Source organism: Typopeltis vanoorti, chromosome 2 (genome assembly GCF_054136105.1).
Source record: "Typopeltis vanoorti isolate ZY-2024b chromosome 2, IOZ_Tvanoo_1.0, whole genome shotgun sequence".
Classification (NCBI taxonomy): domain Eukaryota; kingdom Metazoa; phylum Arthropoda; class Arachnida; order Uropygi; family Thelyphonidae; genus Typopeltis; species Typopeltis vanoorti.
Window position 1 is genome coordinate 7,238,988 of NC_143550.1, and position 13,999 is coordinate 7,252,986.

Genomic DNA, 13,999 nt, shown 5'->3' on the forward strand with positions numbered 1-13,999 from the left:
TTTCAAACACAAAATCAACAGAGGAACTGTTGAAGCCAAGTGCCGAAGGAGGTTGCCGCTGAATGCGCTATTGAAACTGCATTGCTGCTAAATAAAAACCTTTTTACTTTACGCTTGCTTGAGTCTTGTTCGAAAGTATAGTCAAAAATGTAATTTATTCCCTTATGGGATCATGGACGTAACTCGAACGGACATAAGTCGAGGGATGACTGTAATAGAATAATAGAATAAATAATAAATAAGCAGATACATAAATAATAGCATAACTGTTCTAGAAATACATCAGTTTAATAAAATTGTTCACTCACTAAATGCACAAATCTTAATGAAAAATATCATTTTGCAATGAATGGCATAAATTGTCGATATTTCGTGTAACGTGTGTTAGAGATTCTTAAAATGGGCATGAAATTCAACCTATTTTCAGCAGTGTACATCCTTGTTGCAGTCACTGCAACAAAGCAGGATCATAAATGCTATTTAAGTTAGGGGCCATATTTGCTATGGATTCTTATCCAATATTAATCAGATAATAAATTGTTCAACATTTTTAGTGTTATGTTGAGGAGAGATATATTCCAGATAGAACATTTGTTCATTATCATCATGTTGAGAAGATATATCTTCCAGATTGAACATTTGTTCTTCATCATCAAATTCCTGACAATTTACCCTCAAGGGGTGTACAGGATATGATAGCACTACATGAAACTTACATCATTACTAACTTCCTACGGTTTTCCTCCAAATCTGTTACCTGTCAAGATTCCTACATTATCAGATCTTATATTTCTGTCTTCTAACGCCTATATCTTGGTCTTCCTCCGGGTCATTTTCCTGCCAACCTGGCAGAGAACACTTGTTTTACTAATCTTTCTTCTCCCATTCTGTTTAAGTGACCACACCACCTGAGATTAACTCTATTAACACATTCCTGGATGTTAACAATGTTAAGTTCTTTCCTATTTCCTCATTTTTAATATGATATTGCCATCTGTTCATGCCCCTAATCTTTCTCAGGACTCTCATATCTGCGGTCTCTAGTCTTTGCTCAAGTGTTTTACTTCTAACCCAGCTCTCAGATCCATAAGTTAAAATTGGTTTGAACGCTGTCTTGTATACAGCTAATTTAATGTTTCTCTCTTATTCCATTTAAATTTATTAAGTTCACTTCTTACCATACCAGCTTTGTTGATTCTGTTGTCTATTTCCATATTTAATTTATCATCTTCACAAAATATTTTGCCTAAGTAGCTGAAATGTTTTAGTTATTCTATAGGTTCTCCATTCACAATGCAGTTGATCTTTTCAATGCTTTTGCCAAATTTTCATTGTCTTTGTCTTGTTATTGCTGACCTTCATACCAAATCTATTACAATAGTTATTCAATTTAGTCAGGGAATCTTGCAGACTTGTAGCGGATTTATTTAGAACATCATCCGCATAAAGCAAAGAGTTGAGATTAACATCTCCAATTTTGATATCATGTTTAATACCACTTTCCTTCATAATGTGAACCATAGATAATGAATAAGAGAGGGGATAATGTACATCCTTGTCTGACACCAGATTTAACATGAAACCATCTTCCTGTACTTCAATTCTAACTGTTGACTTACAACTCAAATAAAGACTAAGTATTGCTTCATATAATGCCTCACTGACACCATACAATTGTAGCGTTTTCCATAGCTTCTCTCTCGGTATCTTGTCATATGTCTTTTCCAGATCTACAAAACTTAAATACAGATCTTTGTTATATTCTCATATTTCTCAACTATTTGTCGTAAAGTGAAAATCTGATCCTGACAGCCTGCATTTGGCCTGAATCCAGCTTGTTCTTCACCAAGCTTCTCTTCCACAATCGTTCTCAATCGTTTCTCAAGTATACTTGCATAAATCTTACCAGCCACTCATTAGAGAAATACGTCTGTAATTCTCACATTCAGTTTTATTTCCCTTTTTATATATGGATACTATGAGAGCTCTACTCCAATCATCTGGAATTCACCCCTCTGAACTATTCAGTGGAGTTAGTGTAAGACTTCTATACCACCATACTTGAGCATTTCTGGTCGAATATCATCTACTCCAGCTGACTTTCCACATTTCAGACTTTTGATGGCTTTTTCTACTTCAAGTATGGATATATATTCCTGATTGCATGCCTGGTGAGTGTTTTTTATCACTGTGCTGTCATCACTGCTAGTTTCATTTTGCAATTGTTCAAAGTAATTACTCCATACTTCAAGGATATCTTTTTCTCCAGCTTTCAATTAACCTTTATCATTTCTAAAGCACTCTTTCCTCCATTCTGAGCTTCAACAACCTCCAGAATATTTTGCCACCTTCTTGATATTTATTTTCAATGTTCTTATCAAAGTCTTCCCATGACTTTTGTTTAGCTAGTTTTACACAGTGTTTAGCTTTCTTACATTTGTCTCTGTATTCTCTAAGAGCATAAGCTGACTTATTTACCAGGAACTTTTGATATGCTTTCTTCTTTTCCTTCACTGCCTCATTAACTTCCTGTATCCACCAAGGAGTTCTTATTTTTTCTGTCCTTGCAGACAACCTCACCACATGCCTCTCTGGCTGAATCAGTCAATGTTTTCTTCAGAGCTTGCCACTGAATCTCCAAGGTTTGATTCTTTTTCTCAAACTCTTTCATTTTTTTTTTTTTTTTTTTTTGAATAATGTTTGTATATTTCAGTCTACAGTTCACATCTGAGAGCTGCTCAACTTTTATTCACATGAAAACGTTCTTATGTGTTCTTCTTTTCAATATGAAATTCAATTTTTTCTTGCTCAAGACTAAATGATGATCACTTAAAATTTCAAATCCTCTGTACTCTCTAATGTCATCAATATCAACAATAACATAGTCAATGGGACTTTTCTTATTCCTTGCTGCCATGTGAATTTGTGCACATTTTTATGTTGGAACATTGTATTAGTAATAACCAGTCCATGTCCTGAGCTGAAATCCAACAGCTATTGGCCATTATTTTGCTTTGCTCTTTTCTCCAAATTTTTCCAAAATATTTTTTTATGTGTGACAATCATTTCCTACTCTTCTGTTTAGATCCCCAACATGGACCAGTTTTTCATTGTCATTTGCTTTCTCTAAAGCCTCAAAAAATTCCTCCATTTCTACCTTTGGTATGCCACTTATAATGAATATCATAAGATATGCTTAAAATTCACATCCCACTCACTTTACAGCTGTCTGAAGCAAAAGTTTTGTCTGTACTCCTTGAAATGGATAAAATTGAGTATCGTGCGGTTATACAATTCTATGTAAAAGAAGGTTTAACGCTAAAAGAAATTCATTCGAAGTTCATAAAAGTTTATGGGCACTCTTCTCCTTCGTTTTCGACAATTAAGAATTGGGTTTCCAAGTTTAAACTTGGCCGTACCAGCCTTGGTTTCATTGTCCAATTCCCCATTCTGATATTTGCCCACATCACTCTACTTGAGACTGCCCTGCCATTCAAGAAGATTAGCCTCGTATTTAGTGTTGAATACTATGGCTACTCCTTCTTTTCCTAGATTGTTATTGCCTGAATATAATATTTTGTATTTATTGCTCAGAAAGATCTCACCAGTTTTTGTCTTTTTTGTTATGCACAAATGTCTCATTGTCCAGTTCTCCATTCTGATATTTGCTCACATCGCTCCACTTGATACTGCCTGCCATCAAGAAGATTAGCCTCGTATTTATTGTTGATAATATGGCTAATCCTGCTTTTCCTTGATTGTCACTGCCTGAATATAACATTTTGTATTTATGGCTCAGAAAGAGCTCACCAGTTTTGGTTTTTTTTGTTTCAGTCACCCCTATTATGTCGATCTGGTACTTATCCAATTCCTCACTTAGCTCCATTTCTTTACCATTCAGGCTTCTTATGTTGATAGTACCGATCTTGAACTCTAGTGATGTTGAGTTGGGGTGTGTTTTATGATTTGTTCCAATAGCTGACTTTTCGCTGTTTGCCCTGGTTCCCTGGCAGAAACAAAGGAGGGCCCTTGTTTAACCAGGCGACGTTCCATCCGGCATGAAATTCTGTCATGTTGTACTATCATTTTATATCGTGGGTTAAGCCAATAAGAATTCGATTTGGTTGGCTAAATCCCAAATTGCCAGCCCATCCTCGTTCATTCAGTATCCAGGTAGATACCTAACAGGGTGCACCACGAGGTGAGGATTGGACATTAGGTCAGAAGCCGGGTCACTTCTCCTCATTCCTTTAAAGTCTACATGGAGTTCTCCTCAGTTATACACCTTTGACCCTTAAGCATCCCTAGAACATTTGTTTCGCTGCTGAAATTGAATGAATTCAATACTGACCAACCTATTCTTGATCCTTCTGTTGGGCTTCTATCATTTTAAAACAAGGAATCTAACTTATGCTGTTTACTTATTGGAATCCCTAGATGTTTTTACACAGCCCTAAGTTCCCCAAAACACAGTTTAAGTAATGATCTAAAGAATGGACAGTTACTCTATTGACAATCCTCTCCACACACCCAACATTGGATCTTTCTTTACTAGGAGGTCTTCTAGGTAAACTGTTGAGGTGGCATTTCTTTAGTAACACATCCTTTATAATTTAATAGTTGATGGTAGATCACTTTTTGGATATATATATAGTTGCCTATATAGAGAACATCCAATCTTGATGCCATAATGTGGTCTCAATAGTAGTCATCACATACCATTACACAGTCTCCATCCAGGCTTGACCTGCAGCTTAGATGGCAGTGAGATAATGCACTGGCTGATCAGGAAACCTTGGAAACATTATCTGGTTTAGTCCTGTATACTAATGGCAGCCAGCCTGCAGAACCCTCCGGGGGGGGGGAGACAGTCCCCAATATCTCAACGAAGATTATCTCAATGTTAGGGTAATAAGACTGTATGTAATTGACTTTCAAAGATAAATCAAAAAGGGCCAGTAAAGTCATCAGTGTTGAAAGCAGTAGAGGCAGCAAATGAAGACAATCAAGTTAGGTAAGGAGAAGCCAAGTCTTGATAATTTTTGGCATGAGATATCATTCCTGACAAATGCACAAGTCTTGCCCTTCTTGCAGAAGGCATCACGCATAATGTAATGTGGAAAGTTTAGGGGACGTGCTCACAGAGAATGTCTTTAAATAGTGATAAATTAGAATTGGGTCCACAGGTGTTTACATGGAATTTCATTGTTTTGTTGGATTTTTTAGGGGAAATACAGGGTGGTCATAAAATAACTTTCCCTCTTTGGAGACATCTGTAGCTAAAACCAATAAATAGAATGAGACCAAATTTTATATTGAGACTTTTGAAGGATAGGGAGATGATTTCCGCGAAAAAAAATTTAGTACCAAACGTCACCGATAGGGGAAATTTTGGCACTGGCGGAGCTGAAAGCAGTCAAATATTTGCAGTAAACGCAGGTAAAAAGGATTAATTATGCAAATTGTATTGTGCGAACATGAGAGCAGCACCAATTCCACTTAAAAAGGATTGGGAACATTCAGGCAGTTATTCAAATGCCTGACAAATTGTGCTCAATATGCTTCCTACTTATTCCATTTAATCTGCCTTTAATATAATTATCTGCTTGTTTTCGGCTCTGCCAGCACCAAAATTCCCCTATTGGTAAATTTTGGTACTAAATCTTTTTTTCGCAGAAATCATCTCCCCATGCCATCAAAAGTCTCAATATAAAATTTGGTCTCATTTCGTTTATTGGTTTTAGCTACAGTTGCCTCCAAAGAGGGAAAGCTATTTTATGGCACCCTGTATTTTTGTTGCTTTTTGCAGTTTTTTGATACATTGAGATTTTTTTTTTTGTGGGACATTTTTTAACTGCATTAACACTAATTTTTTTATGTTGTCTTTCATGATGATGAATAGAATATTAGGAAAATTTAGAGAACAGGAGGTGACTTGTAATCACAACTCCCACAAAGGAATTGCCTCAACAGTGCCTTCACCACCAGCTTCTCTACTCATATACTCCCTTCAGGCACAACTTGGCAGAGTAAACAGTAGCAGGATTATTCACCAGTTGATCAGGAAGTTTTCTGATGTGTTATCAACAGGTTCAGTTCCTTGTACTGTCTGACAGCCAGCCTGGCGAAACCACTTCACTGATGTACTCTCAAATGGAGCAGGTGTTGGCTTCATAGTTAAATAATTACAGTGTGGAGAGCATGAACAACAAATCCACCTCTACACTGCATATAGAAATAAAAAGGGAGTATGCTGAAAACTTGAAACCCTACTCTAGAGACAAAACATGGCAATGGCCACTTCACACTTCTAATAATAAGGATGGTGGTATTTCACTGGGCAGTGAAAGTCATCTGCCACCTAGAGCTCTAGTTAGCATTTCTTCCAACTAGGAAAGGTTGTGAGAGAGAGAGTATAACACTTATGAATTTTTTCTAAATTAAATTTTATGTAAATAATTATATTTATAATTATTGTTATTATTATCAAAAAATGTTCATAGCGCATCGTCCGTTGCACGGGTTACCAAGGGACGAGTTCAGGTTTTAGGCAGAGGGACCCGTTCGAAAAATATGTTACAGTCTCCCTTAGACACCACTCCTCAGCACTCTGCTAGAGGAAACTCCATCATTGGGCCCGCTACCCATTTGGGGAGGTGTTTGGGGGACAGCGCAAAGAAATGGTTCTGCAAAAGGACAGAAATGGCAATGACAACGGCACCAGGCTATGGCTTTAGGCAACTGGAACATCTTCTCTCTGACAGGGAAGGAGTTGGAACTGGTCGAGGAAGCCAAGCGCTACTGGCTAGACTTAGTTGGGCTTTCTTCAACCAAGAGGAGAGGTTCTGGAACTGTCGACCTGGATAAGGGGTGGAAGCTCTACTACTCTGGTGTTAGCCCGACAATGTCTGCTCAGGCAGGTGTGGGGATACTCACAATCCCCCAGCTGTTAGACTGTGTTGCTGAGTGGATCCCATTGGGGGGACGGGTGTGTGTTAAGGCTTCAGATGAAAAACCATGATTTGCCTGTGGTGCAAGCTTATGCACCTAATCTGGAGTCAGAATACTCTGCCTTCCTAGAGGAAGTGGATGCTGCTTTTGACAGGGTGGCAGACATGGAATCAGTCCTGCTAATGGGTGACTTCAGTGCGCATGTTGGAACAGATGACCAGACATGGTGGGGTGTGGTTGGGAGGAACGATGCCCCCTGACCTTAATGCGAATGGGTTGAAATTATTGGACTTCTGCCGTACTAACAGCTTGTCCATAATGAATACCTTCTTCCAGCACCGAGAAGGCCATAAGTATACCTGGTACAGGGATACACTAGAACAAAGATCTCTGATTGACTTCTTTATAGTCTCAGCAGACCTATTTTCCTGTGTTGGACGTTCGTGTGAGAAGAGGGGCAGAACTGTCAACTGACCACCACTTTGTTGTGTGCACTCAACGGCATCAGAAACCAGATGCTACCATCAATGCTGGTAAGCCTAAGCAGCTATACCACGTGAAATGGGAGACATTGGAAAATGAGGCTGTGAGGAAGAATTTTTCAGGTGACATTTCCTTCAGGTTCAAAGAGATCCCCAAGCATACTGCAGATGTTGAGGAGGAATGGAAGCTGTTCAGAACAGCTGTCACTGCCTCTGCACTCTCATGGTGTGACAGAAAGCGGCTCGGCGTGGCAACAGACAGTGAGAAAAGGACACCTTGGTGGAACCAAGAAGTCCGAAAAACTGTCCGGGCAAAAAAAGGAGTCCTACCTAACATGGCTTAGAGTCAGGTCACCTGAGATGTGTTTGCAGTATGCTGAGGTACGAAAAGCTGCTGCTGAGGCAGTAAAGACAGCAAAGCAGAAGGCTTGGGAATCCTTTGTAGAAAGATTAGACTCATCCTATGCAAATGCAAACAAAGTATTCTGGCAGACCATCTGCTGCCTTCGAGGGAGGAAATCGTGCACAGCAAGGGCAATTAAGGCCTCTGATAGTCCACTTTTAACAACCGAGAAGGATATCCTCCACAGATGGAGGGAATACTTTGAGAGTCTTCTTAACCCGAGTGGCCCAGCAGTTGCATTAAAGAGGTGCAGATCGGGGCAATGACTAGTCTCACAGCAGAAGAGGTACGTTTAGCAATAAAATCGCTAAAATCAGGCAAGGCTGCTGGCGATGATGAAATTCGGCCCGAAATGCTAAAAGCCTTAAATCGAGACTGTGTTCTCTGGCTGACTCGAGTGTGTCAGGCTGCTTGGATATCTTTGCAAGCACCAAAGCAATGGCAGACAGGCATAATAATACCAGTCTTTAAGAAGGGAGACCAGAAGGAGTGCAGTAACTATCGTGGCATCTCTCTCTGCTGAGCCTGCCTGGGAAAGTGTATGCTAAGTGCTTGGAAAGACGGTGCAGGAGCATAGTTGAGTCAAAGCTCCAGGAAGAACAATGTGGCTTTCGTCCTAGTAGAAGCACAACTGACCAAATCTTCACTTTAAGGCAAGTCTTTGAGAAATCTTGGGAATATGTCAAGAATGTCTACACATTAGAAGGCATATGACTGGGTTCCTCAGGATAAGCTTTGGCAAGTAGTACAGGAGTATGGAGTGGATGGCCAACTATTAGCTGCCATCAAGTCCCTGTATGAATGCTCAGGGTTTTGTTTCAGGATAAACAGCACAGCGTCTGAACTTTTCACAGTCTCCGTTGGCCTCCACCAAGGGTGTGTTCTGTCACCCCTCCTTTTCATAATATTTACGGACTGGATTGATAGGCACAGCCGAGGCAGTGGGTGTGTCAGAATTGGAAGATATAGCATTGGACGTCTGCTTTTTGCAGATGACCTAGTTCTGCTTAGTTCTTCCAGATGACCTCCAGCAGACCCTGGATAGGTTTGTAGCTGTTTGTGCAGATGCCGGAATGAAGATCAAGGCCAAAACAAACATTTGTGGTCCCAAGACAACCATCCCAGTGCACTCTACATGTAAGTGGAGTCCCAGTGAGGCAGGTGGAGAAGTTTAAATACCTTAGGTCCATATTCATGAATGATAGAAAATGGGACGTAGAGCTAGATACTCGAATTGACTTAGCAAGCTCAATATTGCGGGAACCTGGCCGTTCGGTAGTATTGAAGTGGGAGTTAAGCCAGAAGGCAAAGCTGGCTGTCTTTAATACAGTCTATGTAACCATCCTCACATATGGTCATGAGAGTTGGGTAATGACCGAAAGAATGTGGACACGAATCCAAGCGGCTGAAATGAGGTTCCTTCGAGGGTTGTGGGGCTGACAAGACTCAACAGAGTCAGAAGCTCTGCAATTTGGGAAACCTTCAATACTCAACCGCTGCTTCTCCATGTTGAGAGATCACAGTTACGTTGGTACTGGCACCTGGTCAGAATGCCACAAGAGAGGCTCCCTCAGCAGGCGCTCTTTGCTAAGCCAGAGGGTTGGAGGCCACGTGGAAGACCAAGGACTCGCTGGATAGATTATATCCAAAACCTTGAGTGGACACGTTTGGGAATCCCACCAGAACACCTGAGCTTGGTGGCAGAGGATCGTGACCATTGGAAGTTCCTCTTCCAGCTATTGCCCCCACAACCCAATTAGGAAAGACGGGCCTTGAAGATGTATGTATGTCTGTATTATTATTTGTATTACAATCTTATTTTTTGGGCTTAAGATGAGCAAAATGTTATAATTGACTTATTTTTTTAAAAAAAATATTGGGAAACTAATATTCCTGTAGATGCTGGAAAAAAACTTTTACTCATAATATGAACCTTTTTAGGCACAGTAAAGAAAATAAATTTATAAATATATTTTTTAACAATTTTTTGGTTTGTTTCATTTTTTTGTTTGTTTACAATCATGAAACTTTGAGTGTTATTTTTTAATATCTAATACTAATTAAATTTTACTTTTTTCCTATATATATATTAAAATGTACAGTTCATTATTACAACATTTTATGAAATAAACACAAATCTTTAAGAGAAGCTACTTTTATTTTATCTGCTTCTGCTGTCTAGAACAGCCTTGAGGTGTTTCTTAAAAATTGCAGTTACTAGAAAACCTCACCCATACTCTACATAGCAGTAATGTTTTGCTAATGCTCGTGTGTTGATATTTAAAAAAAAAAAAAAAAGGGAAAAAAACTTATTATCTATTATCATTTGTATCATTTTAGTGTCATTAATGTCTAAACACCTAGGTGTCAGCTGATTGAAATAATTTCATTAGACAGACAAAAAAAATCAGTAATATTCTGAGGATTTTCTTGAAAAGAACAAGAAAGCAAATCCTTGTCTCATGTAAAAGTAATATAAACCAGGGTTTTTTGTAAATGACCTTTTTAATCTTCTTGGCAATTATATATAGGCCCTATGAAATATCATACATCATTGTGCATAATGTGGATTAGAATGACACCTAATAGATATACTTTGGTAATGACCTTCACATTTTATTTATTTCTGTTCTGTTCACTGGACAGAAAAAAGTTCTATAGGTAATAACTGCTAGCCTGGTTAGCATACTCACTCTCCAACCAACAGCTTTTATGTTCAAATTCTGCTGTGGATATTGATGTTTTTGTGATTGTGTTTTGGAAAAAGATGAATTTTTTTTTTTTTTTTTACCTGTTGTGAAACCATTGATTGGGCTTGAAATTTTCAAACATGAAACTCCCAAAGTTTCATGTTTCTGTACCCTAAGGGGGTGTACAGAATAAGTATGATAGTACTACATGGAAAAAGTTACACCAACTTCTGATCAACAATTTTCCTCCAAATTAATTTTATCTGTCAAGATTTCAATATTATCAGATCTTATATTTCTGTCTTTTAAGTCACTTTTTTTTATTGTATTAACCCATCTACATTCTGGTCTTCCTCTGGGTTTTTTCCCTGCGAATCTGGCAAAGAACACTTATTTTGCTAATCTTTCCTCTCCCATTCTATATAAGTGACCATACCACTGAGATTAGCTCTACTAACACATTCCTGAATGCTAACAATTGCAAGTCCTTATTTAATTTACCATCTTCACTAAAAATTGTGCCTAAATAGCTGAAATGTTTTACGTGTTCTATAGGTTCACCATTCAGGATACAGTTGATGTTTTCAATGTTTCTGCCTATTTTCATTGTGTTTGTCTTTTTATTGTTGATTTTCATATTAAATTTATTAAAAAAGTTATTCTTAGTCAGGGAATCTTGCAGCATTGTAATATTCTGGATTTATTCAGAAGTATAACATCATCTGCATAAAGTAAAGAGCTAAGATTAAGATCATCAATATTGATGCCACATTTAATACTAGAGAAGGGTTTCTACATTATTTTTTAAAAAAATAAATGTTTAAAAAACTGTACTCTAGCATAGTTTTAAAACTCCTAAGCAATAAAATGATTGGCATTAATGTAGTAATTATTGTATATTTAGTTAGTAATTGAATTTAACTGACTTAAAGCACTTTCTTTTATTAGTGTGGGAAAGCATTTTCAGAAGATGATATTATTCTTATTAATGGAAGTCAAGAAGAGATGGCAGTTCTTGAAAAAAAAATGGAAGAAAGAAGATTATTAGCCAAACTTCAAAAGGTGATATTTTTCACATAATTTTGATAATCTGAATTTATATTATTTGATTTATGTCCCCAATATACCTTTCTTAATGAATAATCAGTTTTATCATATCTTATGCAGAAAACAAAGAAGCATAAAGGAGAAATACATGAAAGCCAAGAAAAGAAAATGAAAATGAGTGACAATCAACCAGGAGAAAGAAAAGATACAAATGGTAAGTGGTAATTCATGTACATGATCCCCATACAGTAAATTATTGTACTATACATTTATGCACAATAATGTACTGCAATATGAGAATTATTGTGTGCACACCACATAGAACAAATGACAAGTTATATATTGTGCTTCATTATTAGTTTAATATTCTGTTCCATTACTAAAGGAAATATATTCTCCCAGAATTATCAGTGTGTAGCCTTTTAGATAGAATAGTCTAATGCAGTTAACATTCTCATACTGCATAAATCTTTTTTTTTTTTTTTCGAGATTACTTAAACTTTAGTAAAAGAGAAGTAACCTTTAATATGTATGTAATGTTTTTTTTATTTAACATAATTTTTGTATGTTATTTGTCATGATGAACACCTCGATTACATTAGATTCCATGAACTAGGACAGTAAGAACTTGGAGAACATGCTGTCTCCAATAGACATTGAATGCTTTGGAAGAAGATTAAGGTTGTCCTTCACAAAAGTAATCATCTTATAGGATCTGATTTTTAGTGGAACCTGTGGCATAGTAATTAAATAATAAAGTAACACGTAAAAAAACGACAGTGAAATCTTTAATTAGTAAAAAGACAGATATTTCGTACTAAAAATAATAGTACATCTTCAGTGTCTGTAACAGTAATAGAATACAGGCACACGTCCGGTGGATCATCTATTAAAATACAATTGTTACCGCATGCTAGGAAATAACAAATAAGAAATAAATATCAGTAAGAGTATATCATATTGAATATGATAAGGTTAACAAAGTTATTTTATCTGCACACTTTACTCTCAGAAGACATTCTTGCTAATCTTAATCAGAGTAGTTAACCCACTGTAAAAAAATATATATATAAAAAATAAGAGGTTTTGTAATTTTTTTTATAGAAAAACCTTTGCAGAAAAATATCGATAAAATGACATCATTGACTAAGCCAAGACAAAAGCTTAATCTGCCTGAGAAGTCCTTGCCAAACTATAGTGTTGCAAAAGATCCTGGAACAAGTGAAGCTTATAAATCTCTGTTCACAAGCCATCAGTCTGCTCAGAATAAGCCTCAAGCTCACTGGGTCACTCATAATCCATTGTATTATTGATTTTAAAAAAAAAGACCAGCAATCATTTGTAAATAGTGTTTGGTATCTCTTACACAATTTTTTTCTTTAATAAGAAAATATGACATACAATGTATTGTTTTGTTGGATTTTTTTTCAGCCTTGGCACATATATTTTCCATATGTTGAATAAAAACCATTCAAAGAAAAAAAAAGATGAAATCTTAAAATAGCAGTTTACATATTAAAACTGTACTAAATTCCTTTAAAAATTGGGTATCATTCTTTTTCAATCTATAAGGATTTTAGCAAGAATTTTATATTAGACAAGATAACAAGTTTCCATTTTATAAGCTTTAAATAGTCTTCTTTGATTCTAAAGTAGTAAACAACAACCTGGCAGTAATTCATTTTATTTTATTTTTTCCTCTTTTATTAAAAATGGGTTTAGGAAATATAGGTAGGTCTCATATGACACTCACCCACAATTGCAGACTGTGTGCAAAACTCTTACAAAGAATTTCCTGTGAGCCACTGCCCCTTTCAACAGAAAATTCACTTTAGCAAATCTTTTCACCTATATCACTATCCTTTAGTTTCTATGAGCAAAAAAAAAAGAGGGGGGGAGGCATAGATATTCTTCTTCAGATGGACTATAGAAAGCACAGTTTGCAGTGCTTAACAATTCTGACTATTGGAACTGACATTCAAGTTACCTCAATCTGGTTGCATGCTGAAGTTTAGCAATCTGGTCAGCCTGCAGCAACTGAATCCTCTGCAATCTGTATAGAGAACCAGTAGACAAAATGCCCTCAAATTTGATGGGTATCATACGAGTGGAAGAAAATTATATTAATCTGAACCGGATATGTCAGTCAGTGATAAATGAAGCTATTCAATGATGTTTGTTTCACTCATCTCATAAAATAATGTGATAGGAAAAAACATTACATAGATCTGACATCCTACAATTAGATCCAGATAATCAATGGAGGCGACACTCATTGTGCACGACCAATAGCTGATACCATCATCTTATAGCATTATCTGCAGTGGAACACAACTGATCTCTCAAAGTTTTGCACACGATGTGCAATTTTGTCTGTCATATCTGCCCAGGTAAAGAATTTTGCCCTTAATACATCATACTTTTGA

At 36.9% G+C, this 13,999-nt stretch overlaps 1 protein-coding gene across 1 annotated transcript in view; it reads left to right on the forward strand.

Annotated features, from left to right (window-relative positions):
* The window catches only part of LOC150108801 (replication termination factor 2), a 117,888-nt gene extending 104,908 nt beyond the window's left edge, over positions 1–12,980 (forward strand). The window contains exons 6-8 of the mRNA XM_090403315.1: positions 11,475–11,588; positions 11,694–11,787; positions 12,678–12,980. Coding sequence (XP_090259441.1) covers positions 11,475–11,588; positions 11,694–11,787; positions 12,678–12,886 — 417 coding nt within the window. The 3' untranslated portion in view covers positions 12,887–12,980. The remainder of the gene's footprint in view (positions 1–11,474; positions 11,589–11,693; positions 11,788–12,677) is intronic.
* Positions 12,981–13,999: the final 1,019 nt, after the last annotated feature.